Source organism: Lytechinus pictus, chromosome 9 (genome assembly GCF_037042905.1).
Source record: "Lytechinus pictus isolate F3 Inbred chromosome 9, Lp3.0, whole genome shotgun sequence".
NCBI classification, from domain to species: domain Eukaryota; kingdom Metazoa; phylum Echinodermata; class Echinoidea; order Temnopleuroida; family Toxopneustidae; genus Lytechinus; species Lytechinus pictus.
Genome location: NC_087253.1, coordinates 1,375,827 through 1,401,491, shown reverse-complemented (window position 1 = coordinate 1,401,491; position 25,665 = coordinate 1,375,827). Strand labels below are relative to the sequence as shown.

Here is a 25,665-nt window from a genome sequence, read left to right as displayed (position 1 = left end):
CATCGACTCTCTCATTCACAAATCAGTGTTGTGCATAATTGTTTGGGGTAAAATAAGGGGAATTTTGAAATGTTAAAACGTTCTTAATATATATTCAATTTTGATGACATTTTCAGTGTTATACTAGTATGATTTTCTCTTCTCATTCCAATCACTGTCTTGATGGGATGGGAATTGCCGCCCTTTCACACGGTAAAAAAAATCGTAATTCAATTGATGATTCCAGTGAAAAATAAGGCTAATGACGAATATTTAGCACGTGTGAAACTAAACTAGAACATGATTAGAATCACGAACGTGTATCAGTGGATTATCTTAGGAAATCGCTAGTCTGCTATGCAGACTCTGAATGGCTCGTATGGTGGGATCTCAGTGCGCGCAGCGCGCTGATGCTGGTTTGCGAAGCAAACCAGCCTGAAAGGGCGAGCGAAGCGAGCCATTTCATAGTAGACCTAGTCTGCTATGCAGACTCATTGAATCAGCTGTGGTACACACACTGCAGATGTGGGTCTACATTAATTTTTGTAGACTAGGAAATCGCAGTGGCGAAGGGGGGGGGGGGGTGGGTGCTGATATGGTGCTGCGAGTGTTATTCACCATAGGCAGCAACCCTGGAAATCCAGGAGGTATGCTTAATTATAGCAGAAATGTAAGAAAAATCAGCTTTAATAATATCTTTTTTTTGGCTTTTCCAATTTTTCCTGGACCAAAATTATCTTTGTTTTGTAGCGAACCTTTTTTTTTGTTTTGCATGTCAAATTTGTCATGACAAAAACGACCTTCATTTTGTAGTAAAAACTTGCTTTTACTTATCAAACCAGCATCACCTGATTAATAAAAGGCCCTTGGAATCTTTGATGTATATTAGGCAGAATTTGGGGCAAGACACATTCAAAATTTGCGAAGAAACTTGAAAGCAATGAAGTGACCGAGTTTGTCAAAGAGGAGGACGTCATGCACTATTTTGGTGAATGTTGTGGAATTTTCAAGGCAAGTCCCCTCCTCCCCGGCTACGGACGGCCATGGGGGCATTAACGCGTCCCCCTAACAATAAAAATAAAAACTGTTCCCCCCTCAGAATTTTTACAAGAAAACATTGTCGAAAAAATTATCTTGCTCCCCTCCAAAAAAATCTCTCCACATGCCCCCCTACCACTTTCTACATCCTTTGTGCCACCCCCTTAAAAAAAACACTACACAACAACAGGCAAAGTTGACAGGGTTGAAAGTGAACGAAATAAGCAGCTGTATTTACAATATGGAGTCAAATATCAATTTGATAAAAATTGTCGACAGGTGCAAACTGTTTATTTTTCAAGATTACTATCTCCATAAAATTGTGTACATAATTGTTAATATTTCAAGCTAATTTTGTTAAAGCTGGTTTATTGTATAAACATTTTGATTAAGCTAAGATATTATAAATACATTATAATAGACATGATTGAGCAATGACAATATACACTCAACATTTTCTCAAAACTTATGTGCTTGTGAAGAAATTAAGAAATTTTCCTGTATATTGTTTTCATCCCTCTTCATACGCAGAGTTCTTCACCTTCGTCAGAGTCGGGTATTCTTTGATCTGCAACAGCAATTGATAATAGAATATATAAGTCGATTTATGACAGTAATAATCTGTTTCGTCTTTGAACTAAACATGGCAATTAATATTATTGATAAAAGGCCAGGTAGTTAGGGTAGATGAAAAAGTAATTTTCAGTTGTTTAAATAGACTACTGACACTTTAGACGATTGATATCTTAATTGTCTTCAGCCCTTTTTCTCGTTGTTGAGCATGGCGATAAAGTGTGAAGATGCAGGGGCGGATCCAGGATTTTCCAAGGGGAGGGTCACATTTTTCCGATGAAAATTTTACAAGCAAAATAAAAAGATCCTCACTTTCAAGGGGGGGGGGGCACATTTGGGCTAAAATGGTATATTAACAATATCAAGTACAACATCAATAAAATCATATGGCAAACGTTCATTTGCTCAGGCAGCCTCTGTTTTATGAACAAACTCCCAAATTCCCTGAAAACAATCGATTCAGTAAACAAATTCAAAACAGCTTTTAAAACATACTTATTCAAATTGTACCTAGCCTTAACAAAATGAACCCACGAACACTTCTCTTCCTCTCCTTGTTATGTGTTATGCGTTATACAAAAACTTTGACCATTATTATCATGATTATTATTAATATTATTGTTATCATTATTTACATTACAAATTTTGATTATGGCTCTCAAAAGGGATCCGCCAGTGTGAAGATGTGTAAGATGTATGTATCTAATAAAATATTTTCTGTATTAAAATAGCTCATATCCGTCTTCAATTCTTTTATGTCACCATTGTCCAGTCGATACAGAAGAATTTTTACACAAGCTGGAATACACATACCCTGTCTTTTATGCCTCAGATTTCTCCAGACGAAAAATCCCACAATAACGGTTGCTGCAAATCCTACCGCAATCGGTAGGGCGATTTTTAGTGCAAGTAGATTTGTAGAGCCTGTCGGCTCATGACTTGGAACTTCAGATTGATGTTCAGTCTTGATGAATATAACTGAACTGTTCGCAAGTCCACAAACAGACAATCCTTCAGCCACACAGGTAAAGACAGTACCATTCTTAGTCTCATTCACAGACCCTGTCATCGTCAGCATCTGGTCAAACGTCCCGTCTTCTCGATCTTCGATCGTAAACGTCAGGTACGTCCCGATGTTGGTTCCGTTGGTCGTCCAAGAGAGAGAAACCTCCGGCATCGCCACGTACACCAAGCAGTTCAGTTGGAAAACGGTCTGGTTGTCGGTGATATGGTAGATGCATGGTATTTCTTGAACAGCTGTGGATTGGTTGAGATTGGTCAAGTCTTCGCATTGTTTGATGGTGACGAAATTCGTGCTTGTGGTGTTGGCATAAACTGCAGGCGGAATAGATAAGAGACGGGAAATGATATTGATAGATTTACTGGGAGAGATAGATAGATAGATATATATAGTAGGCCATGGACCTTCCCCAACTCGTCTTTTGTATAGGCTCGAACCTCTGTGTCAAAATTACCGTAATAGGCGTCACTTGGACCCAAGCCCTAAAATTTCCATCTTACAAAAAATCTGGATGAGGGACGTGGCCTGGGCAGAGTTAACAAACTCTATGTTTTAAGTGAATGGGGTTTTTGGCAGAAGAAGAAGATTGCGGAATAGGAATACGGAACAACAACAATGCATTGTCGCCATTGATGGCGTCAATGCAATAACAAAAGATCCAAACTTGACCAATCCCATTGTCAATGTCAAGTCTATTGTACACTACAAAGTGAAGAGATTTAATAAGGCTGAGTGAACATCATGTTGAGCTGTTGTAAAATGGCTGCACAGTGAAATGCCAAGTTAGATAAAAAATGAGACATCAAAGTTAAACAGGAGATCCAAACACAAATGTTATCAAACTGGTCTAGCTGCCTCTACAAATATTCATAAAACAGATGGTAACTCTCAAAAAGCACAAACCATCCAGAGTTAAGTACAGTGACAGAAAAAAGAGAGAGAGGGGGCTACAAGGAGGCGCACACCCTTTAAAAAATCAACCATTTAACAACTAATTTAGTTAGAAATATACACTCATATTGGCAATTTTACCTTTTGGGGGGGGGGTTAGGGCCATGTCCAAAATACCCTTCGCTGTGATTAAACTTGTTTTCTGCTGTAGTAGTATAATCGCTATAATTATAACCATTAAATTATGTGCACCTGTGTGCCCCCCTCCCCTGAAGGTGTTGGCTCAATTGGTATAGCGTCCGTCTCACAATAGGGAGGGTCGAACCCAGGCCGGGTCAGCCCAAAAGACGTTAAAAGATGGGAGTTGCTGTTATACCCTGTTTGGCGTTCAACGATTAAAGGGATAGAGCCTCGTCGATCTGGCGCTGCACAGCGGCTGCCGGGCCCACGATCAATTGGGCAAAGCAAATTTTCGGAGTATTTCATTTCATGTCTATTTCGAACAATGAAATATGGATTTTCATTGTTTTTATCTCTTTGGATCCGACAGTGCCTTCATGGATTCATATTATGTCTAAACATGGGTTTTTATCAAAGCTCCCTCTTAATAAAGGTAACGTCCACCCATTAAATGTTGATTTAAATCAATAGAGAAAATCTAACAAGCAATGACGCTGAAAATTTCATCAAAATCGGATGTAAAATAAGAAAGTTATGACATTTTAGAGTTTCGCTTATTTCTCATTTTTCTCAAAACAGTTATAATGCACAACTCAGTGATATGCAAATGAGAGTCGATGATGTCCATCACCCACTATTTCTTTTGCTTTTTATTGTTTGAATTATAGTATATTTCAATTTTAACAGAATTGACAACATATTTAGGGAGTAACAGAATACAAAAGAAGTAGTGAGTGGATGACGTCAGCAATCCCTTCATTTTGCAGACGACCCGTGATTTGCATATAACCGTTGTGTGGAATTAAGCGAAATATTAGAATGTCATAACTTTCTTATTTGACATCCGATTTTGATCAAAATGTTCAGTGTTATGCTTGTATGATTTTCTCTTGTTATTCTATTCAACTTTTTATGGGGTAGACCTGTCCTTTAAGTAATAAATAATAGCTCTCTTGTATTCCTTATATGTGTTAATTCTTGTGCACTTTGGAGATAAGCAAATATATTCTGCTCCAGGGTGTTGTATTATATAAAATAAACAAGAGAAAGGTAACTATTACAGAAACGAATCAAGGAAAAATGATCAACTTACCTGAAATGATCGCCGATATCATCACCAAGAGAATGTGACATACAATCACCATGGTTTTGATTGGATACTTTATCAATTTATGGTGAAAATCGGAAATTAATGCCAACCAAAATTACTATTCTGAAGAATAGTCCTGAGTGTTGTGAGAGCATCCTCGTGGCTGATGTTTTATCAAGACAAAGGAGGCCAATACAAAGAAAAATCGCGCGAAGATTGTAGTCATACGCAACAATGTGCTATATGGCCATCCCAATCGCATATGATTGTTTTTTTCTTATCCTTATCTTTATGAAGGTTCGCGCGTCATTCGCGTGCTCAGTGGCAGGTACATGTGTTGTAAGCGTGCCATCATTAATGTGATCAAAGGGCATTATTTTCAAGAGGATCTAGTTCACCTAGTAGGTCCATGCCTTAACATACAGTGGCAATTATGAAAATTAAAAGGTAGAGATTGTAGAAAGGAAACATTTTGAATAATCGTTAAGAATATATTGGGAAATAATGCAACATTCAAATTTTTGAACAAAATTCATATTCGAAATATGTATTAGATTGTTGAGTTAACTAATGTGATTGAAAATATCCTATACAAATAAATAAAATGTAAAGAAACATGTGGGAAATATTGCTGTCCTATTATAACATGCTTAAGTGTTTCATTAACGGTATTGATTTGATCACTGTCATCAGTAACTCATCATACACTTAACTTGAAGTATAAAAAAAAAAATTAAAAAATAGGGGCCGAAATATGGCGCATAGGGCAAAATTTCGACATTTTTATTTTAAAAAAAATCACATTTTCTGATAGATTTTAATATAATTTTCGGAAAAAATACAATATCTATCCATTCTCTCTTTCCTTTACTTTTTTTCTTCTTGGTCCTAATAACCCCCCCCCCCCCTCTGTGCGCCAGTGTAGGGTAGGTCTATATTTTTGTGCAAATATATCCCACGCTTCCACCAAAACCAGTATACGATACCCCACCCTTCCCCCGCCAGTGTATTTAAAGAATGTTTTGATTGGTTTATGATCAAAGTTATAAACACATTTAAAAGTAATTGAAATCATCCGATTCACAAATAGACTTATAACCATACTCTCATGATGCAGCGGATATAATCTTTGCCATGAGCTAAACGGATTCGTCATTGTAAAATTCTTGTAAGAATAGATTGAGGGCGCTCAATCTATTCTTACAAGAATTTCTCTCGCGCGGTGGCTCCGCTCGAGCGGAGCCACCGCGCGAGAGAAATTTTATCTTTTGAGAATGCCAATCATAAGCAATTTGACGATGAAGATTTGAAGATTAATCCGAGCATTAACAAAAGTATTAATTTATAATTTGATGATTGAGAATACCGTTTCTGTCTTGAAAAGTGGATGGGTGGGGGAGATAATTGTACAAGCCATTTTCCCTTTCCGAAATATGTGGGGGATATATCTCCCCCCCCCCCGGGACGCCCGTGCAAAGTAACGATTGCCACCCCCTTAAAAAAAACACTACACAACAACAGGCAAAGTTGACAGGGTTGAAAGTGAACGAAATGAGCAGCTGTATTTACAATATGGAGTCAAATATCAATTTGATAAAAATTGTCGACAGGTGCAAACTGTTTATTTTTCAAGATTACTATCTCCATAAAATTGTGTACATAATTGTTAATATTTCAAGCTAATTTTGTTAAAGCTGGTTTATTGTATAAACATTTTGATTAAGCTAAGAGATTATAAATACATTATAATAGACATGATTGAGCAATGACAATATACACTCAACATTTTCTCAAAACTTCTGTGCTTGTGAAGAAATTAAGAAATTTTCCTGTATATTGCTTTCATCCCTCTTCATACGCAGAGTTCTTCACCTTCTTCAGAGTCGGGTATTCTTTGATCTGCAACAGCAATTGATAATAGAATATATAAGTCGATTTATGACAGTATTAATCTGTTTCGTCTTTGAACTAAACATGGCAATTAATATTATTGATAAAAGGCCAGATAGTTAGGGTAGATGAAAAAGTAATTTTCAGTTGTTTAAATAGACTTATGACACTTTAGACGATTGATATCTTAATTGTCTTCAGCCCTTTTTCTCGTTGTTGAGCATGGCGATAAAGTGTGAAGATGCAGGGGCGGATCCAGGATTTTCCAAGGGGAGGGTCACATTTTTCCGATGAAAATTTTACAAGCAAAATAAAAAGATCCTCACTTTCAAGGGGGGGGGGCACATTTGGGCTAAAATGGTATATTAACAATATCAAGTACAACATCAATAAAATCATATGGCAAACGTTCATTTGCTCAGGCAGCCTCTGTTTTATGAACAAACTCCCAAATTCCCTGAAAACAATCGATTCAGTAAACAAATTCAAAACAGCTTTTAAAACATACTTATTCAAATTGTACCTAGCCTTAACAAAATGAACCCACGAACACTTCTCTTCCTCTCCTTGTTATGTGTTATGCGTTATACAAAAACTTTGACCATTGTTATCATGATTATCATTAATATTATTGTTATCATTATTTACATTACAAATTTTGATTATGGCTCTCAAAAGGGATCCGCCAGTGTGAAGATGTGTAAGATGTATGTATCTAATAAAATGTTTTCTGTATTAAAATAGCTCATATCCGTCTTCAATTCTTTTATTTATATCACCATTGTCCAGTCGATACAGAAGAATTTTTACACAAGCTGGAATACACATACCCTGTATTTTATGCCTCAGATTTCTCCAGACGAAAAATCCCACAATAACGGTTGCTGCAAATCCTACCGCAATCGGTAGGGCGATTTTTAGTGCAAGTAGATTTGTAGAGCCTGTCGGCTCATGACTTGGAACTTCTGATTGATGTTCAGTCTTGAAGAATATAACTGAACTGTTTGCAAGTCCACCAACAGACAATCCTTCAGCCACACAGGTAAAGACAGTACCATTCTTAGTCTCATTCACAGACCCTGTCATCGTCAGAATTTGGTCTAACGTCCCGTCTTCTCGATCTTCGATCGTAAACGTCAGGTACGTCCCGACGTTGGTTCCGTTGGTAGTCCAAGAGAGAGAAATCTCCGGCATCGCCACGTACACCAAGCAGTTCAGTTGGAAAACGGTCTGGTTGTCGGTGATAGGGTTGATGCATGGTATTTCTTGAAAAACCGTGGATTGGTTGAGATTGGTCAAGTCTTCGCATTGCTTGATGGTGACGAAATTCGTGCTTGTGGTGTTGGCATAAACTGCAGGCGGAATAGATAAGATACGGGAAATGATATTGATAGATTTACTGGGAGAGATAGATAGATAGATATAATAGGCCATGGACCTTCCCTAACTCGTCTTTTGTATAGGCTCGAACCTCTGTGTCAAAATTACCGTAATAGGCGTCACTTGGACCCAAGCCCTAAAATTTCCATCTTACAAACAATCTAAATAAACTAGACGAAAAAAATTGTTCTGGATTGGAAAACAAAACTCACCATATACAGTGACATCAGTGTAATTCTGATATGAATTTCCCGATGCTATATCAGAGACGATACAGGAATATCGACCATAATCTTGTATTATGACAGGCTCGATTAAAAGAGAAAAGTCATCACTGGTGTTGAAACGCCCTTCGTCAACTCCCTTACCACTCCGTTTACCAGTGTCAAAGTAAATGTCCAAGTGGACAAGAGTGTCCCCTCTCGGTTCGTGGCCATTCTGCTGCACCCAGTATATCTCATATACATCATGATGGTACTGACAAGGTAGGATAGCACTGGAGCCGTTAATAAGTAGAACAGATGGTGTTGTGCCAACAGTGGGACCATCAACTGTATATTTGATTAAAACAAATAATAATTTTAGCAACTAATTTACAAATTATTGACACTTGGCCCAAACGAAGGTCGTGAAAAGGGATGTCCGATCGTTTTATTACTACTGATTCCAATTTAATTACCATTATCATTTAATTGCCATTATCAGGGGATTAGTTTGTTGTTTTTCAATGCACTTACAATTTTTGTGTTCAGTAAATTAAGTTAGAAATATACACTCCTATTGATAATTTTACCTGGTTTTTTTTCAGAGCCATGTCCAAAATACGGCCCTCGCTGTGATGGAATTCGTTTCCGCAGTAGTAACTAATCGCTACAGTAATGACGAAATCATGTGCGAATGTGTGATCATACTTGCCTTCATTGATTCATATTAGGTCTGAAAATTTGTTTATTTTAATTCTCTCCCTTAATTAATACATTATTGCTTTCTTGGGTCATATACTAGTAAGTTTTCATTCTTGGGCACTTCGGAGATTAGCAAAATACATCTTGCTCAAGGCCGGTGTTGTACTATATGAAATAAATAAGAGAAAAGTCACTAATACAGAGAAGAGAATACAAAGAGAAACGATCAAAACTTACCTGAAATAATCGCTGATATCATCACCATGAGAATCGGATATACAATCGCAGTAGATATCTATCTATAGATAGGTATACACTTAAAATGTTGGGCAACATACTCTCCACTGTGTTGGGTAATGTATGTTGGTAAAAATATATATATTTACGGCAATTATTATCCAATTAAGCAAATTCATTACCCCCAAAATATTGGTTTTTATTACCCAATTTTGGCAGATTCTAACCAATAGTTGTGTAAACAGTATGTTGCCCAGGGTTGGTTAAAATTTTGTTAAAATTCTTTTAAGAGTTTAGATAGGCCATTGACCTCTCCCAACTCGTCTTTTGTATAGACTCGAATCTCTAAAGCTACTATGTATTACCTTAATATGCGTCACTTGGACTCTAGCCCTCAAAATCCATCTTACACCAACTCTAAATAACCAAACGAAAAAAATATTGTTCTGAATGGTAAGAAAGAACTCACCATTTACAGTGGCATCAGTGTAATTCTTATATGAAATTCCCGATGCTATATCAGACAGAGTACAGGAGTACCGACCACCATCTTGCATCATGACTATGGTGGCCCTGAAGGGACATCGCAAATAGACCAAATCGCGAATATTCACGACGAAATTCACGACGTCGCCAATTTCGTCGTCAATTTAAATATTCACGACGAAAATGGCGACGTCGTGAATTTCGTCGTGAATTTGTTTTGCTTGCCTGGGCGGTATGCGGGTTGAAACCAATTCGTCTGCTGCTAATTCCTCCACTGCAGGGTCGATCTACATTCATTTAGTCTAATGCAATTCTGTCCATTAACTTTTCGCCTAACAACCATATGGTCCAATAACCATTTGGTCCAGTCATCACTTCGTCTATAATCACCAGTTCGTCTATGACCATTTCGTCTCACAACTAGTTGGTCTAATATCAATTTTATTTTCCTTAATTTCGCCCAATTAACATTTAGTTCAATTAGACCAAATGGCATATGGAATAAATGGCAATTGGACCAACTTGGTTATTAGACAAAATGGCAGTTAGACCATGTGGATAGTGGACGAACTGATGGTAGACCAAATGAAAGCAGACGAGTTGGCATTAGACCAATTGAAAAAAAACATTGAAACGACAGAACGATGTCCACTGCTATCCATATATGCATAGGCAGATCCAGGGGGGAGGGGGCCGAGGGGACCGCCCCCCCTATTGGCGGAGCAAAAAAAAAAGGAAACAAGGAAAGAAAGAAAAAAAGGGAGGGAAAAGAGAGTAGAAAAAAAGAAGAAGAGGAGATGAGTGGATAAAGTAAGATGAGGGGAAGACATGGAAATAAAAAGAATATTTCATGTCACTATATAAAATTTTCGCTCGCACTTCGCGCTCACATTGCCTGTTAGGTGATTTTCATATCTTGTTCAATATGGAGTTTAAATATCAAGTTTGGAAGTCAATATAGAAAACATATTTCATCTCGAGAATCAAACTTTCATTATTTTGCGTGATTTACAAATTGATTTTTAAAAAGTGCTCTGTAAATATGACAGTTTTATGGTCTGAATATTAACATTTCCGCTTGCGCTGCCTTGCCCGCAAATTTCGATTTATCAGGTACCTATTATTTTCGTGTATTCCATAAAGTTTTAAAAATATCCCTTTTCAGGTCTGATTGTCAAAACGTATCAGCTAGCGCTACACGCTCGCATTTTGATCGTATGTCTCAATATTGATTATACAATCCCCTTTTCATGACAATGCAAAGATTTAGGCTCGCAATTTGCGCTCGCATTAATTGTTAAAATATATCAACTGATGCATCCTATTTATAATTACAAAAGTGCTTGAAATTTCCATTTTTCAGGCCATAATTCATCAGACTTCACGCCCTCATTAGGCATTAATGAATAAGATATCAATTTAATAATTGAATTGTCCCTAATGTTTCATCTCGCGCTTAGCAAGAGGAATAGGAAGACATTCATTATTTTTATATGATGACATGTCCTACATGTCCTAAGGATGAACCGGTCCTATGTCAAAACTCAAAGTAATTATAATGAAAAAATTCAGCTCTGTGCGATCCATATCCACTTTACAATTTTCTTACAAAGTGCTTGAAATATAGAGCTGAAATTGACTCTTTTTTTCAGATCGGAATATCAAATAGTTTAAGCTCGCGCTTCGCGCTCGCTTTGATTTTCATGATAAAAGATGTATTTAGAATGCCTAGATTCTAGGTCTAAATATGAAACACGCGCGCGCATGTTTATTCAGATATTCCACTTGTTCTCTATTTAAATCATTATCCAGTTTCAGATCACAATATAAACAATTTTCTGCTCGAACTTTGTGCTTGCATCATTAATGTAGGAATTACTCATTCTTTTCCAAATTTACAAAACATGAATAGAGTGTCCCGTATTTAGGTCTAAATCTCGATTTTTTTTCCGCTCGCGCTTCGCACTCGCATCAATTGTTTAGTTATATAGCTATTCTGTTCACGATTACAAAAATTGATAAAAATTTTCCATTCTTTATGTAGAAATGTAAAAAAAAATCAGCTCGCACATTACGCTCGCATTATTTGATTTTTAGAATATATAACGTCTTCATGACTTTTTCTCATCTCTTTTCCCTCCTTTTTTTTAATTCTTTCTTCCCTTTTTTCCTTTTTTTGCTCCGCCAATAGGGGGAGGGGGTGGGCCCCTCGGCCCCTCCCCCTGGATCCGCCTATGCATATGGATAGCAGTGGACATCGTTCTGTCGTTTCAATGGTTTATTGTCAATTGGTCTAATGCCAACTCGACTGCTATCATTTTGGTCTACCATCAGTTCGTCCACTATCCACATGGTCTAACTGCCATTTTGTCTAATAACCAAGTTGGTCCAATTGCCATTTATTCCATATGCCATTTGGTCTACTTGAACTAAGTGTTAATTGGGCGAAATTAAGGAAAATAAAATTGATATTAGACCAACTAGTTATGAGACGAAATGGTCATAGACGAACTGGTGATTAGACGAACTGATGACTGGACCAAATGGTTATTGGACCATATGGTTGTTAGGCGAAAAGTTAATGGACAGAATTGCATTAGACTAAATGAATGTAGATCGACCCTGCAGTGGAGGAATTAGCAGCAGACGAATTGGTTTCAACCCGCAAACCGCCCAGGCAAGCAAAACAAATTCACGACGAAATTGGCGACGAAATTCACGACGTCGTGAATTTCTTCGTGAATAATTCGCGACGAAATTCACGATGTCGTGAATTTTGTCGCCAATTTCGTCGTGAATATTCCCGATTTGGTCTATATTTGCGATGTCCCTTCAGGGCCACCATACATGACAGGCTCGATCAACAGAGAAAAGTCATCACTGATGTTGAAACGCCCTTCGTCAACGCCCTTACCACACCGGCTACCGATATGAAAGTACATGTCCAGGTCGACAAGAGTATCTCCTCCGGGTAGGATAGCACTGGAGCCATTAAGAAGTTGAACAGATGGTTTTGTGCCAACAATGGAGGCATCAACTGCATATTAGATTAAAACAAAATAATAATTTAAGCAACTAATTTACAAACAAATTCTTGACATTTGGCCCAAACGAAGGTCGTAAAAAAAGGACTATCCGATCGTTTCATTACTATTGATCCTGATAATATGGAGGCCTTTGATTTGCAGGTGAATAAAGAAACTTTTGTTGAATCATTTTATTGTAGTTTGCATCATCATCATTTACATTGAAATATCAATTGAAACAAAATTAGTTGATTGTAAAGATAAACGTCATGATGAGGAGTTATTTGAACAGGGTTCAATTTGGAAAGGCAACTTCAGAAAACATTTTTTCTTTTTTGTGTGTGTGGTAAAGAAACCACTAAAAGGTGGAACGAATGGGAATTTTAAAAAGGTCGACGTTACAATCTCCGTCTTACTGCTAAATAAGATAAACTAGCAATTTTGTTTAGGACTACTCTCTAGCCATGCTATACAGTGCGTCCAAGAAAAAACGAAACCGAGATTAAGCGATGATTTATCATAACTTAATCACAAATACAATAGACAAATGACCTACCAATGTAAAGCTTAGAATCTCTTCTTTCATCTGATATTACTTAGATTATTCCTCATTCACGCATGAGTGAGCAAAAAACAATTTGAAGAAAGGATACCAAAAACTCATTTGGCGGGGGGGTATCTGAATTTCAAACAGAAAATCACATGCCTAAAAAGTTCAATATCTACTCTTTTATTTGATACCTTAATCACAAAAAATGGTCAACAAGTAAAAAAGTTATGTTCCCTCGAAACAATGCTTGTATTTCCATAATTTCATGAAATAAACGTGTTTTCACCGGTTCTCCACAGAAGCTATCGCATGGTTAACAAAAGACTTAATGCATGGCTGATCGTCAACAAAACTGAGTGTCGAGTGAGTTTGAACGCTAGCCTGTATTTTACATTTTATGAAATTTTATGAAATTATTGAAATTAAAGCCTTATTTCAAATAACCAGAACTTTGTTAATTCTTGACCATTATCTGTTATTGAGGTATCAAATTAAAGAGCAGATATTGAACTTTTTAAAAATGTGGTTTCCTTTTTAAAACCCAGATACGGCCCGCCAAGTGACTTTTTGGTATCCCCTTTTCAAATTGTTTTTGCTCACTCATGCGTGAATGAGAAATAATCTAAAGTAATTTCCGATGAAAGAGGAGATTCTAAGCTTTACATTGGTAGGTATTTTGTCTATTTTTTGTGATTAAGTTATGATAATTCATTGATAAATCTCGGTTTCGTTTTTTCTGAGACGAACAGTATAGCTCCGTCGTTTCAAAGTACAATGACAAGTATGCGTCGCAAGCCCTATGGCGGTAGATATACCCCGCCATTTGAATTGTAGTTCATGTGCAAAAAAAACAGGCCCAATTTGATTTCCCTCATATCCCCGGCCCACCCCTGCGGTATGCCATGAATTCCACAACAATGACAATATCCATCTATAACTGATAAAGTGTTTTCATTTGCACACATTATCTAAAAGGAAAAACCTATTAAATTGTGTTGTAGATTTTTGAACTTGTACTTATTATTTTTTACAGATCTACAAATTTTCGTCTTTTTGAATGTCTTTTCGATTCACAGATTAAAAAAAGTATCAGATTTGTCTTTTAAAAATCCACCTGTGCAATTTATTGCACCTGAATGGTTTGTTTACTTTTGCCGTCGAATAAAGAATAAATATATAATGGCAACATCATTTAAATGGCAATATCAGTGGATTTATTTGTTTTTCAATTTACTTATAATTGTTTTCAGAACATTAATTGGAAATATACACTCCTATTGACAATTTTACCTGTTTTTTTTTTTTTAGCCATGTCCGAAATACCCTTCGCTGTGATGGAATCGGATGGATTTCGTTTCCCGCAGTAGAAGTAGTAGCTAATCACTATAATAACGACTGTACGTGTGATCGTACTTGCCTCCATTGATTCATGTTAGGTCTAAAATTGGTTTCTTTTAATTATATCCCTTAATTAATGCTTTATAGCTTTCTTGTATGTCATATAGGTAGGGCACTTTTTAGATTAGCAAAATACATCTTGCTCCAGGGTGTACTAGATGAAATAAATAAGAGAAAGGTAACTATAACAGAAACGAATCAAAGAGACACGATAAAAACTTTACCTGAAATAATCGCCGATATTATCACCAAGAGAATGGGATGCACAATCACCATGGTTTTAACTTTATCAACTTATGGAGTGTGGTGAAAATTGGAACTGAATGCCAACCAAAATTACTATTCTGAAGAATAGTCCTGAGTATTGTGAGAGCATCTCGTGGCTGATGTGATATAGAGACAAAGGAGACCAATGCAGAGAAAAATGGCGGACGAATGTAGTCATACGCAACAATGTGCTATATGGCCATCCCAATCGCATATGATTGTTTTTTCTTATCCTTTTTTTTATGAAGGTTCGCGCGTCATTCGCGTGCTCATTGGCACGTGCATGTGTTGTAAGCGTGCCATCATTAATGTGATCAAAGGGCATTATTTTCAAGAGGATCTAGTTCACCTAGTAGGTCCATGCCTTAACATACAGTGACAATTATGAAAATGAAAAGGTAGAGATTGTAGAAAGGAAATATTTTGAATAATCTTTAAGAATATATTGGGAAATGATGCAAAACATTCAAGATTTTGAACAAAATTCATATTCGAAATATGTAATAGATTGTTGCGTTAACTAATGTGATTAAAAATATCCTATAAAAATATATAAAATGTAAAGAAATATGTGGGAAATATAGCTCTCCTATTATAACATGCTTAAGCGTTTCATTAACGGTACTGATTTGATCAATGTCATCAGTAACTCATCATACACTTAACTTGAAGTATAAAAAGAAAGAAATGTTTACAAACATTGGGGGCGAAATATGGCGCATAGGGCAAAATGTCGACATTTTTATTACAAAAATCATATTTTCTGATAGATTTTAATATAATTTTCAGAAAATAATATAATATTCATCCATTCTCTCTTTCTTTTTCTCTTTTTTTCTTGGTCCTTATAAGCCCCCCCCCCCCATCTGTGCGCCAGTGTAGGGTAGGTCTATATTTTTGTGCAAATATATCCCACGCTTCCACCAAAACCAGTATACGACACCCCACCCTTCCCCCGCCAGTGTATTTAAAGAATGTTTTGATTGGTTTATGATCAAAGTTATAAACACATTTAAAAGTAATTGAAATCATTCAATTCACAAATAGACTTATAACCTTACTCTCATGATGCAGCGGATATAACCGGATTCGTCATTGTAAAATTCTTGTAAAAATAGATTGAGCGCGCTCAATCTATTTTTACAAGAAATTTACACTGACTAAAATTTCTCTCGCGCGAGAGAAATTTTACCTTTGGAAAATGCAAAACTAGGCCAAGGGGCCAATCTTAAGCACTTTGACGATGAAGATTTGAAGATTAATCCGAGCATTAACAAACGTATTAATTTATCATTTGAGGATTGAGAATACCGTTCCTGTCTTGAAAGTGGGGGGGGGGGGATAATTGCACATGCCATTTTCCCTTTCCGAAATATGTGGGTGATATATCTCCCCCCCCCCCCCCGGGAGACGTTGACGCCTGTGTTCTTAAAAATAGTACCTTGTTTTGATACTTTTGGGGCGATGCAGGTTTCAAATATTCTCCATGTGGAGATTCATTTTACTCCTCCTCCGCATAAGTTTCATATTTAATATCTTAGGAAGTGTTTCATGAAACACTCAGTAGTTTTCATTGATAAATTTGTTGCGAGTCAAAAAGATACAAGAATTTCAGTAGCTTAAAACAAATGGTGAAAATGATGATTTCATGAAACCATGGACATCTGTCACAGTATAGTAGGCCCATGATGAAACGTTGCTCATGATCGGATCCTATTACTCTCTTTATATCCATTCTCTCAAAGTATTCTCCTTCATCTCTCTCCCATCCTCATTCAACCTCTTTCTTTATTGATTTCTCATTATCTCTACTTAAATCTTTTCACATTCTCTCTTATTATCTTTTATTTTTCTCATCTATACTTTCTTTGTATCTTTTTATCTCAAAATCTCTCCCCCTTCCAACTTTACCTGTATTTTTCTATCTTGTCTTCATTCTCCTCTCCTTGTCTAGGTTTCATTTCCCTCTCTCATTCATTCTCCTTTTCATTGAAGTTATATCCCAATCTCCTGATTTTATTAGCTTCACTTGTTTCATTCTTTCTATATTTTGGTTCTCCGTTAATCTTTGGCAAGAATTACTTATATGGTGTTTTTTATGATGGAAGCAGGGTGCTACATAACTTTTTTGAAGCACCAGTCGGGCAAGTAAATTTTCAAAAAGTTGGAAAATACTTGCCCGAATATAGATTTCACTTGCCCGAAAAAAATTTTCTAAACAAAGTTTTATTGCTTCAAAACAAGTTATAGCCTTATAGTTTTACATACCATACCATTGACGGCTTTAAAAATAAATTTTTCAACATGACTGTGTGTGTGTGTGTGTGTGTGTGTGTATTTGAGTTTTGTTAGACGTGTATCAATCAGATATGATTATTTACGTCTGGGACCTACCTTTAACGTCACCATCCGAAAGACGTGACCAGGGCTCGAACCTCTGCATCAATTTGTAACTTCCCCGCATAGCTTGGATTACAGGCGCACGCCACAACGCCCAGTTAGACTACTAATGTACCTTGTAGTTGTATTTCTTTTTTTTAAATGATTTTTATCTTGAACATCATGACAAAATAAATGGTAAATATGCTCTTTAATTAATTTCCTAATCTCATATATTTTCCATATATTTTGGAGGGGACTAGGACACACAATAAAAAAAGGGGAAATCACTGAAAATAACCAAAGAAAAAAAAATGGAGAGAGGGGGAGAGAATGAAAGAAAAAAAAGTAAGAAGAAAGACAGAAAGGACGAAGAAATAAGGAAGTACTTAAGAAAGAAAAGAAAAAAATAAATAAAGAGAGAGAGAGAGAATGGCTGCGGGGAAGAGAAAGATGGAAAGAAAGAGAGAAAGGAAGAAAGAAGGGAAAGGACGATGGAAAGAAAAAAGAAAGAAAAAAAATAGAAAAAAAATTAGAGGAAGAGAAAGGAATGAATAAAGGAAAACAAGAAAGAAAAAAGGTAAACAGAAAGGAAGGAAAAGGGAAAGAAAGAAAACGAGAGAAAGGAAAGAAGGAAGATAGGAAGAAAGAAAAGGTATAAGGATAGATGGAAGGAAGGAAAAAAAAGAAAAAAAGAAAAGAAAGATACAACGAAAGACAGAAAGAAATGAAGGAAGGAATGAAGGAAGGCAGAAAGAAAAAATAAGGAAGAAAAGAAAGGATGGATGGAAAAAAGAAAGATCAAAAGAATGAAAGACAGAAATAAAGAAAGAAAAAAGAAAGGAAAGAGAAAGAAAGAATGAAAGACAAAAAGAAACGAAGGAAAGAAATAAAAGAAAAGAAAGAATGAAAGGGATGAAGAAAGTAAGAAAGAAAAAAAGACAGGAAGAAAAGGTAAAGAATGGATGGACGGAAGGAAGACAGTAAGAAAGAATGAAAGGAAGGGGAAAAGGAAGGAAGGATTAAAGAAAGAGGTAAACAAAGGTTGGATGGAAGGAAGAAAAAAAGATAGAAAGAAAAGAATGGCAAAAAGATTGAAAGACAGCTATAGGCCTATAGTAACAGAAAAAAATGAACAAAAGAAAAGGGAAGGAAATTTAAAGAAATAAAGAGAGATTCAAAAGAAGGAAAGATAGGCAGAAAGAAAGAAAATAGAGAGGAAGAAAGCTAAAACTACCCAGTCATAAATAAAGAAGAAAATTTATCAATTTCCTTAGCTAAAAAAATAGTTACGAAAGAAACCACGTTTATCAACATACACACAAATGCATATGTGGGACTGTCAAACAATGTATTTCAGTGTGTGCGATACAGACGATCATTCGAAACCCGATCTTTTTTAAGCATAACAGAAGTGAAAATTTCTCCTTTTACTGCTTACAAATGACAGAGCTACCCCAATTTTTAGGAAATATGGACATTACAAGAATTTTCATTGGTGAGAAATGTGAATTTTGACAGTTCTGTAGGAGATTTCTTCCAGAGCAAACTTCGTTCGTGCAGCACCGTACACCGTAGAAACTTTACTACATGCATCGGCTGCGTGGACTAGGCGCTAGCTAGCTAGGTATGCTAGACTGCCATTGATTCTGTGTGTGTGTGTACGTCTCTGAGCTGTGTGTTTATTGCAGAAAATGGCGCAAATTTTGCAATTCGAATTATTAACTTTTTTGAAAGAAGAAATTAATGATATTGCTTTTATTTTCTCTTTTTCTTTTCTATATTTTGATGGTGAAATATGGGGAATCTTTCTAAAATATAATTTCCATAGGAGAATTTTGCTTGCCCGATTCGGGCAAGCAGTTTTTGTCTTTGCTTCAAAACACTTGCCCGACTCTAACTTTTACTTGCCCCGGGCAATCGGGCAAGCGCTTATGTCGCACCCTGTGAAAGGAATAAAATCAATCAATGATAATTTAAAAATTTACTTGGTTTTCTCATCCGTCTCTCGTCTCTACAACTTCGCTTTTTCTTTTCTGTTAATTTTCCCTTCTTTGTCTTATCTCTCCCTTAAAGGACAAGTCCACCCCAACAAAAACTTGATTTGAAAAAAAGAGAAAAATCATACAAGCATAACACTAAAAATTTCATCAAAACCAGATGTAAAATAAGAAAGTTATGACATTTTAAAGTTTCGCTTTATTTCACAAAACAGTTTGCACATCCCGGTCGGTATGCAAATGAGGGAAGTGATGACATCACTCACTCACTATTTCTTTTGTATATTATTATATGAAATATGAAATATTCTTATTTTCTCTTCATTGTCCTGTGAAACAAAGTTTTATTTTTCCCTGAACATGTTGAATTACCATTGATTAATATTTTATGGTTCAGTCAAATTGGTCCTTATTGTCAAATCTACAAAATTGAAATAATGTATAATTCGAACAATAAAAAACAGAAAAAATAGTGCGTGAGGGACATCATCGATTCTCTCATTTGCATGTGACTTAATTGTGCGTATAACTATTTTGTGAAAATAGGCGAAACTTTAAAATGTCATAATTTTCTTATTTTACATCCGATTTTGATGAAATTTTCAGCATTATGCTTGTCTGATTTTTCTCTATTGATTCAAATCAACATTTAGTCTGGTAGGGAGATAGAGTTCCCATGCACCCTATTGATATATTTTTAAACCTATATTTTTGTAATCCTTAAGATGTCTAGTGAATGAATTTTGATGTTCCCAAAACGAAATATTGTCCCATGGGGTGCAAATTCAAGATGGCCGCCATATTCATGGGATTTGGATTTTCGTACATAATTCCGACACAAACATTCATTTGCCACAAAATTAGTGTCATATGAAAGATAAATACATTTTCTACAAGATAACACTATTCATGGGTGATGAAAATGTAATTCGGCTGAGATTTTAATAAGAAAAGTGAAATGTTGATATTTTTTTTCCAAAAAAAATAGAAAATTTGTGAAATACATGATTTACCATAAATCTAAAGAAAATAAGAGGATTGCCTCGAAAATTCTCGAAAACTTTCCTAATATACAACTATTAAGTGGACAAAATTCCAAATTGATATCATTTTCTTTACAACCTTATAACGTCTCATACTTGAAAATTCAATTTTCAGAAATTTAGCTTTCTTACTGCATATCGGAGACTTGGATATACTAATGTATGTTGTCACATTTTCAACCCAGAAAATGGAAATAGGCCTTAATAAAATGCGAAATTATCTATAATTTTGTTGGTAGAATTTACTACAATCCCTTTATTCTTTAATTTAAAGTCGGTTGATATAGTTTTTAAAAGAATTAAGACTTTTGGCCAAAATTTGTATGTTTTTGGTAAAAAATTTGCACATGCACTGTTATTGATCAGATTTATTATGAATATCAGTAATAAATGCACAATCTCAACATTCGACATGAAAGAGTATGTATAAACGAAAATATTGGCAGCCTTCCTGCCACCATAAATATCTTCATTTGCTACAGATAGAAGAAAATTATGCTGAATGTATCAACCGATTTTGCGCTAAAGTGAAGCCAAAAAGCAACCTCAGTGTGGCAGTCACACCCATGAAAACGATAGCAAATTGATTAATGGTATGCCATTCAAATAATACAATAGTTTTGATCAGCCTCTCGCATCGATTGTGTTGGTATGACTAACACATCGTAATGTAAGGTATAGAATGTGCATGGTAATAGAAATGTATCTGATTCGGAAGGATGCAAAGACAAAAAAGGTGTTTCTGTTACATCATGAAGAAATTTATTTAATGAAGTTTCTTGGAAACAGGTATTAGATACACTAGCAGTGCAGGTAATAGAGATGAAGTTCTGACACATCAATACACAACTGAAAGGAACATGTCAAAGCTACCCCCACCTTATCTGTATTTTGAATCTATGGCCTGTATTCCAAAATCAGGTTTATTTTCCAACACCGTCTAACTCTTTTCTAAATTTATGAAGAGCCAAAATTTGAAAATTCTGTTTATTGTATATCTCTTATGTTTACAACTCTGTTCCTTTTGCTTTCATAATGAAGGAAAAAACCTCAATCATCATTCTCGGACAACTATGAACCATTTGGGGGTCAATATTAATGGAATTGGCTCTCCACAGTGAGAGGTCATTGGTAATTCTGTCGTCAATCAAAAAAAATGATCACAGTTGAAAACCATATTGTAGTTCAGATGACCGAATATCTGACATGGTATATGATGATCGTTTACCAAAACAAAAGAAATCACGATCACTAGCAAAAGGTCTAGAAAGAACTAACCGATCAGCGAAATGAACACAGCACACGATACTATCACAGATCATGATCATTATCAGTCTAAAGGCAGGCTATCCAACTTCCCAGAAGGAAAAACCAGTAAGACCAGTAAGAATTTTTACTGGTTTCCAGTATAATTTTACTGGTTTCCAGTATATTTTTACTGGGCCAGTTGATTTTTAACTGGACCAGTAAAATCAACTGGAGACCAGTTCCAACAATTGCATTCCAGTTGAAACAAAGTAGTAATACCAGTTAAATTGTTTTTCATCAAACTGGTGTTACTGGTCCAATAAATGGTTTCCAGTAGATTTTTACTGGTTTCCAGTATATTTTTACTGGGCCAGTTGATTTTTAACTGGACCAGTAAAAATCAACTGGAGACCAGTTCCAACAATTGCATTCCAGTTGAAACAAAGTAGTAATACCAGTTAAATTGTTTTTCATCAAACTGGTGTTACTGGTCCAATAAATGGTTTCCAGTAGATTTTTACTGGTTTTCAGTATATGTTTACTGGACCAGTTGATTTTTAACTGGACCAGTAAGAATCAACTGGAGACCAGTTCAAACAATTGCATTCCAGTTGAAGCAAAGTAGTAATACCAGTTTAATTGTTTTTCATCAAACTGGTGTTACTGGTCCAATAAATGACTTTATTTCAAGTTAGATCATTTGACGAATTATGGAAAATGAATCTTGCAATTCAGAGAAAGTTATTATCGTTATCATTTATCATTGTTATCATCATTCTTATAATTATCATTATCATTATTATTATTATTATGATCATTGTTATCATTCTTAATACTGTTATCATTGTTATTGATATTGTAATTATTATTAATATTATCATACTTATCAAGTATTAACATTATCATTAGAATAATTATTTCCTTTTGGCTTTAGTTATGATTAAGATCAAAGCAAGATATATTCCCGTCATATAGTCAACTGGTCTAAAGTAATGCATTGTTTGAAATTGAACTGGTCAAGACCAGTAATACCAGTAATTCTGATGATGCTGATCACATGGTTTACCTCATTTGCATATTTCCTATTTTTAACAGAAAAATCAGGATTTAGAATGGAATATCCTTGCAATAGCACTCTTTGTTGTTTAAAAACTTTCTAAAAAAGTGTGTGAGCTAATTCACAATGAAAATGTGTAATTTCATATATCGCATTTAAAATAACAGCAGAAAGATTAATTTACTAACCATCTTTTCCATCACATTTCACTGACCATGGTATATAACAAACCAAATGCATGTAATAAATTGATCCAGTAAGACCAGTACGAAGACCAGTTCGACCAGTTCGAGGACCAGTCAGACCAGTAGAAAATACCAGTAAAGACCAGCTTGAATTGGATACCAGTATGAAGACCAGTAACAACCACCAGAAACAAGACCAGTATAAAATTCCAGTAATTCAAGACCAGTTTAATTTTTAACTGGACCAGTACAATTTTAACTGGACCAGTATGACCAGTTAGACCAGTAAACCGATGTTCCAATTTCCAGAGTTACCAGTTAAAATTCTACTGGTCTAACTGGTCCAGTGGAACTGGTTTTTCCTTCTGGGTTTGCATAATTTGACACAATACACACAAATGGGCCACACACAGTTGTAAATTCAGAAGGCACAGTAGCATTTGCTAACATTGACATATGTCCACAGAGTCGGTCAACATAAGCTCTACCTAAGAGTTGACTCAAGTGCAAGTACTAACGCTATCATAGTACGTACGCCAAGGAAATGTAAAGTTCACAGTGGGAATCATTAGTAAAACAAACACCAGTAAAACTTGAACCTTATGATGAGATTCCAATTAAATGTAATATAGGTACACTATACATAAAATGTTACAGTCCAAAAATGGTCAACACAGATATTCTATGTACCAGATGTCAAGGTTTCAGATAACCTTGGGTTATTAGGTTGCACTGACCTTGGAATTTTCACAATTCACTCAATGCACAATTATGACACACCTACACCTAACCCTAAACAAACACCTATCACAAGTGATAAGGATCTCGAACAAGCATTTCCAGAGCACTTCGATACTATTGGTAGTTTCAAAGGAAAAGCGACGCTTCAGGTCAAGGACGTCGCTAAACCTACCATAGACGCACCACGCAAGTGCAGCACACTAATTTAAGGACAAGATCAAGATGACGTGGAGGGACACGACAAGAATCTGTACTTATTCATGGAGACAGCAAAGCAAGAAGGCTTAGTGTTCAACAGCTCCAAGTGCATAATCAAGAAAGAAGCTATCAACTTCTTTAGCTCCAAGTGCACTAAATCAGATATCTACCCAGATCCTAGCAAGGTAGAAGCCAACACATTACTCAAGTACTATTACCCAAGGACAAAGAGGATGTTCAGAAATGCCTAATATTGTTCAAATACCTAGCAGCATACATTCCCAATTTCTTGGAAAAGTCAGCACCACTTCGATAACTTTTCCACAAGGAAGTACCGTTCATCTGGGACGATGATCATGAACATTCCTTGAACAGCCTGAAATGTGCAGTATCATCAGATGCATGTCTACAATTCTATGACCCAGAGAGAGAGAGAGAGAACTGTCGAGATAGATGCATCTGCGTTTGCATCCAAAGTCTTTCCACTGCACAGTCCAACTACTCAAACATAGAGGGAAATCTTAGTCCTAATGTTTGGTATCAAACGCTTCTATAATATTTGTTCGGGAAGGAATTCACAGTCATAACCAATCACAGACCACTGGAAATTATATAGAAAAAAAACTCTTACAAGTGCACCACCGCATCTATACAGCGATCGCTTATCAAAGTCCAAGGAAACAGATGTCAAGTCAATTTTCGACCTGGAAACGACATGATTCTTTCCGATACGTTGAGTCGACTTCCTTATCCCAAGGAAGCATGCGATGTACCGTTAGGTGTCATAGTTATATCCATCTGCTCTGAGGATAAAGATTCGCATATGCGATCGACTTATTACTCTTCGGACAACACAAGAGGACATAACTTCAGAGAGAAACAGCTAATGATCCAATTCCCAGATCATTATGGCAGATAGTTACTCAGGGTTGGCCTGAAACAATCCCAGAGTTACCGAAATCCCTTAGGCAGTATTGGTCGTATAGAGATAACAATGGATTATCACAGATCATGGGAAGTCAAGTCATCGTACCGAAGTCACTGGGGAATGATATCCTTGGACAGCTTCACCTAGGACACATGGGAATCGAAAGTACCAGACGACTTGCTCGTGAGACAGTGTTCTTGTCAAACATCAACGAGGACATCGACCAGTTGATAAAGCAGTGTGAAACATGCCAGAAACATCAAGCAAGGCAGCAGAAGAAAAGAAGTGGAATATCAAGCACATTACTTCTTCTCCAAACTATCCAAGATCAAACGGATTAGCTCAGAGGATGGTTCGTACAGCCAATAATCTGTTGACAAAATGTTCTCAGACTGGCCAAGACAGTCAACTAGCAATGATGAACCTGATAGCAACACCAGTCGAAAGTAACTTGAGATCACTAGCAGAAATGTTATTAGGTAGACCCATTCATGCCATATAGAACCACATTATTAAGTCACTATTTCTCGAGAGATTCTACTACCACTGATTTTCTCTTAAATAGGCAAGACAAGATGAAGGAAGTGCATTATCGACATGCAAGTTCTGATCTACCACATCTGCGTGTAGGACAGCCAGTGAGAGTTATACATCCAAGATACCACACTTGGATACCAGCTAAAGCATCCAAAGTCTGTGAGGAACCCAGGTCTTATGAAGTATCAAAGCCAAACGGAGGAATCTTGAGAAGGAACAGATCACACGTGAGGGAAATCCACCATCCACAAATCCATCCACCACCCCCACTCCAAAGCAGGGCTCGAAATTAGCGGTTGCCCGGCTGACGTTGGCAACCAAAACTGCCATCATGGTTGCCCGGATGGCAACCAAGAAAATTCCGTGGTTTTTTTTCTCAAAGAGAATAAAATTCTCCTGAATTTTGCAGCAAGCAAAAATGCTTTTCCAGTCCAAAGT

General features: G+C 36.2%; 2 protein-coding genes across 2 annotated transcripts; both read right to left on the bottom strand.

The window, feature by feature from the left end:
- Positions 1–1,224: 1,224 nt before the first annotated feature.
- Positions 1,225–5,036, bottom strand: LOC135155390 (uncharacterized). The gene is made up of 3 exons (XM_064104286.1): positions 4,776–5,036; positions 2,404–2,925; positions 1,225–1,585 (listed from the first exon to the last, which is right to left on the bottom strand). The coding sequence occupies exons 1-3, from the start codon at positions 4,825–4,827 to the stop codon at positions 1,539–1,541; spliced, it is 621 nt and encodes a 206-aa protein (XP_063960356.1). The 5' UTR covers positions 4,828–5,036; the 3' UTR covers positions 1,225–1,538.
- Positions 5,037–6,310: 1,274 nt separating this feature from the next.
- Positions 6,311–25,557, bottom strand: LOC135155550 (uncharacterized). The gene is made up of 5 exons (XM_064105016.1): positions 25,455–25,557; positions 12,585–12,707; positions 8,255–8,593; positions 7,493–8,014; positions 6,311–6,671 (listed from the first exon to the last, which is right to left on the bottom strand). The coding sequence occupies exons 1-5, from the start codon at positions 25,555–25,557 to the stop codon at positions 6,625–6,627; spliced, it is 1,134 nt and encodes a 377-aa protein (XP_063961086.1). The 3' UTR covers positions 6,311–6,624.
- Between the last annotated feature and the right edge of the window lie 108 nt (positions 25,558–25,665).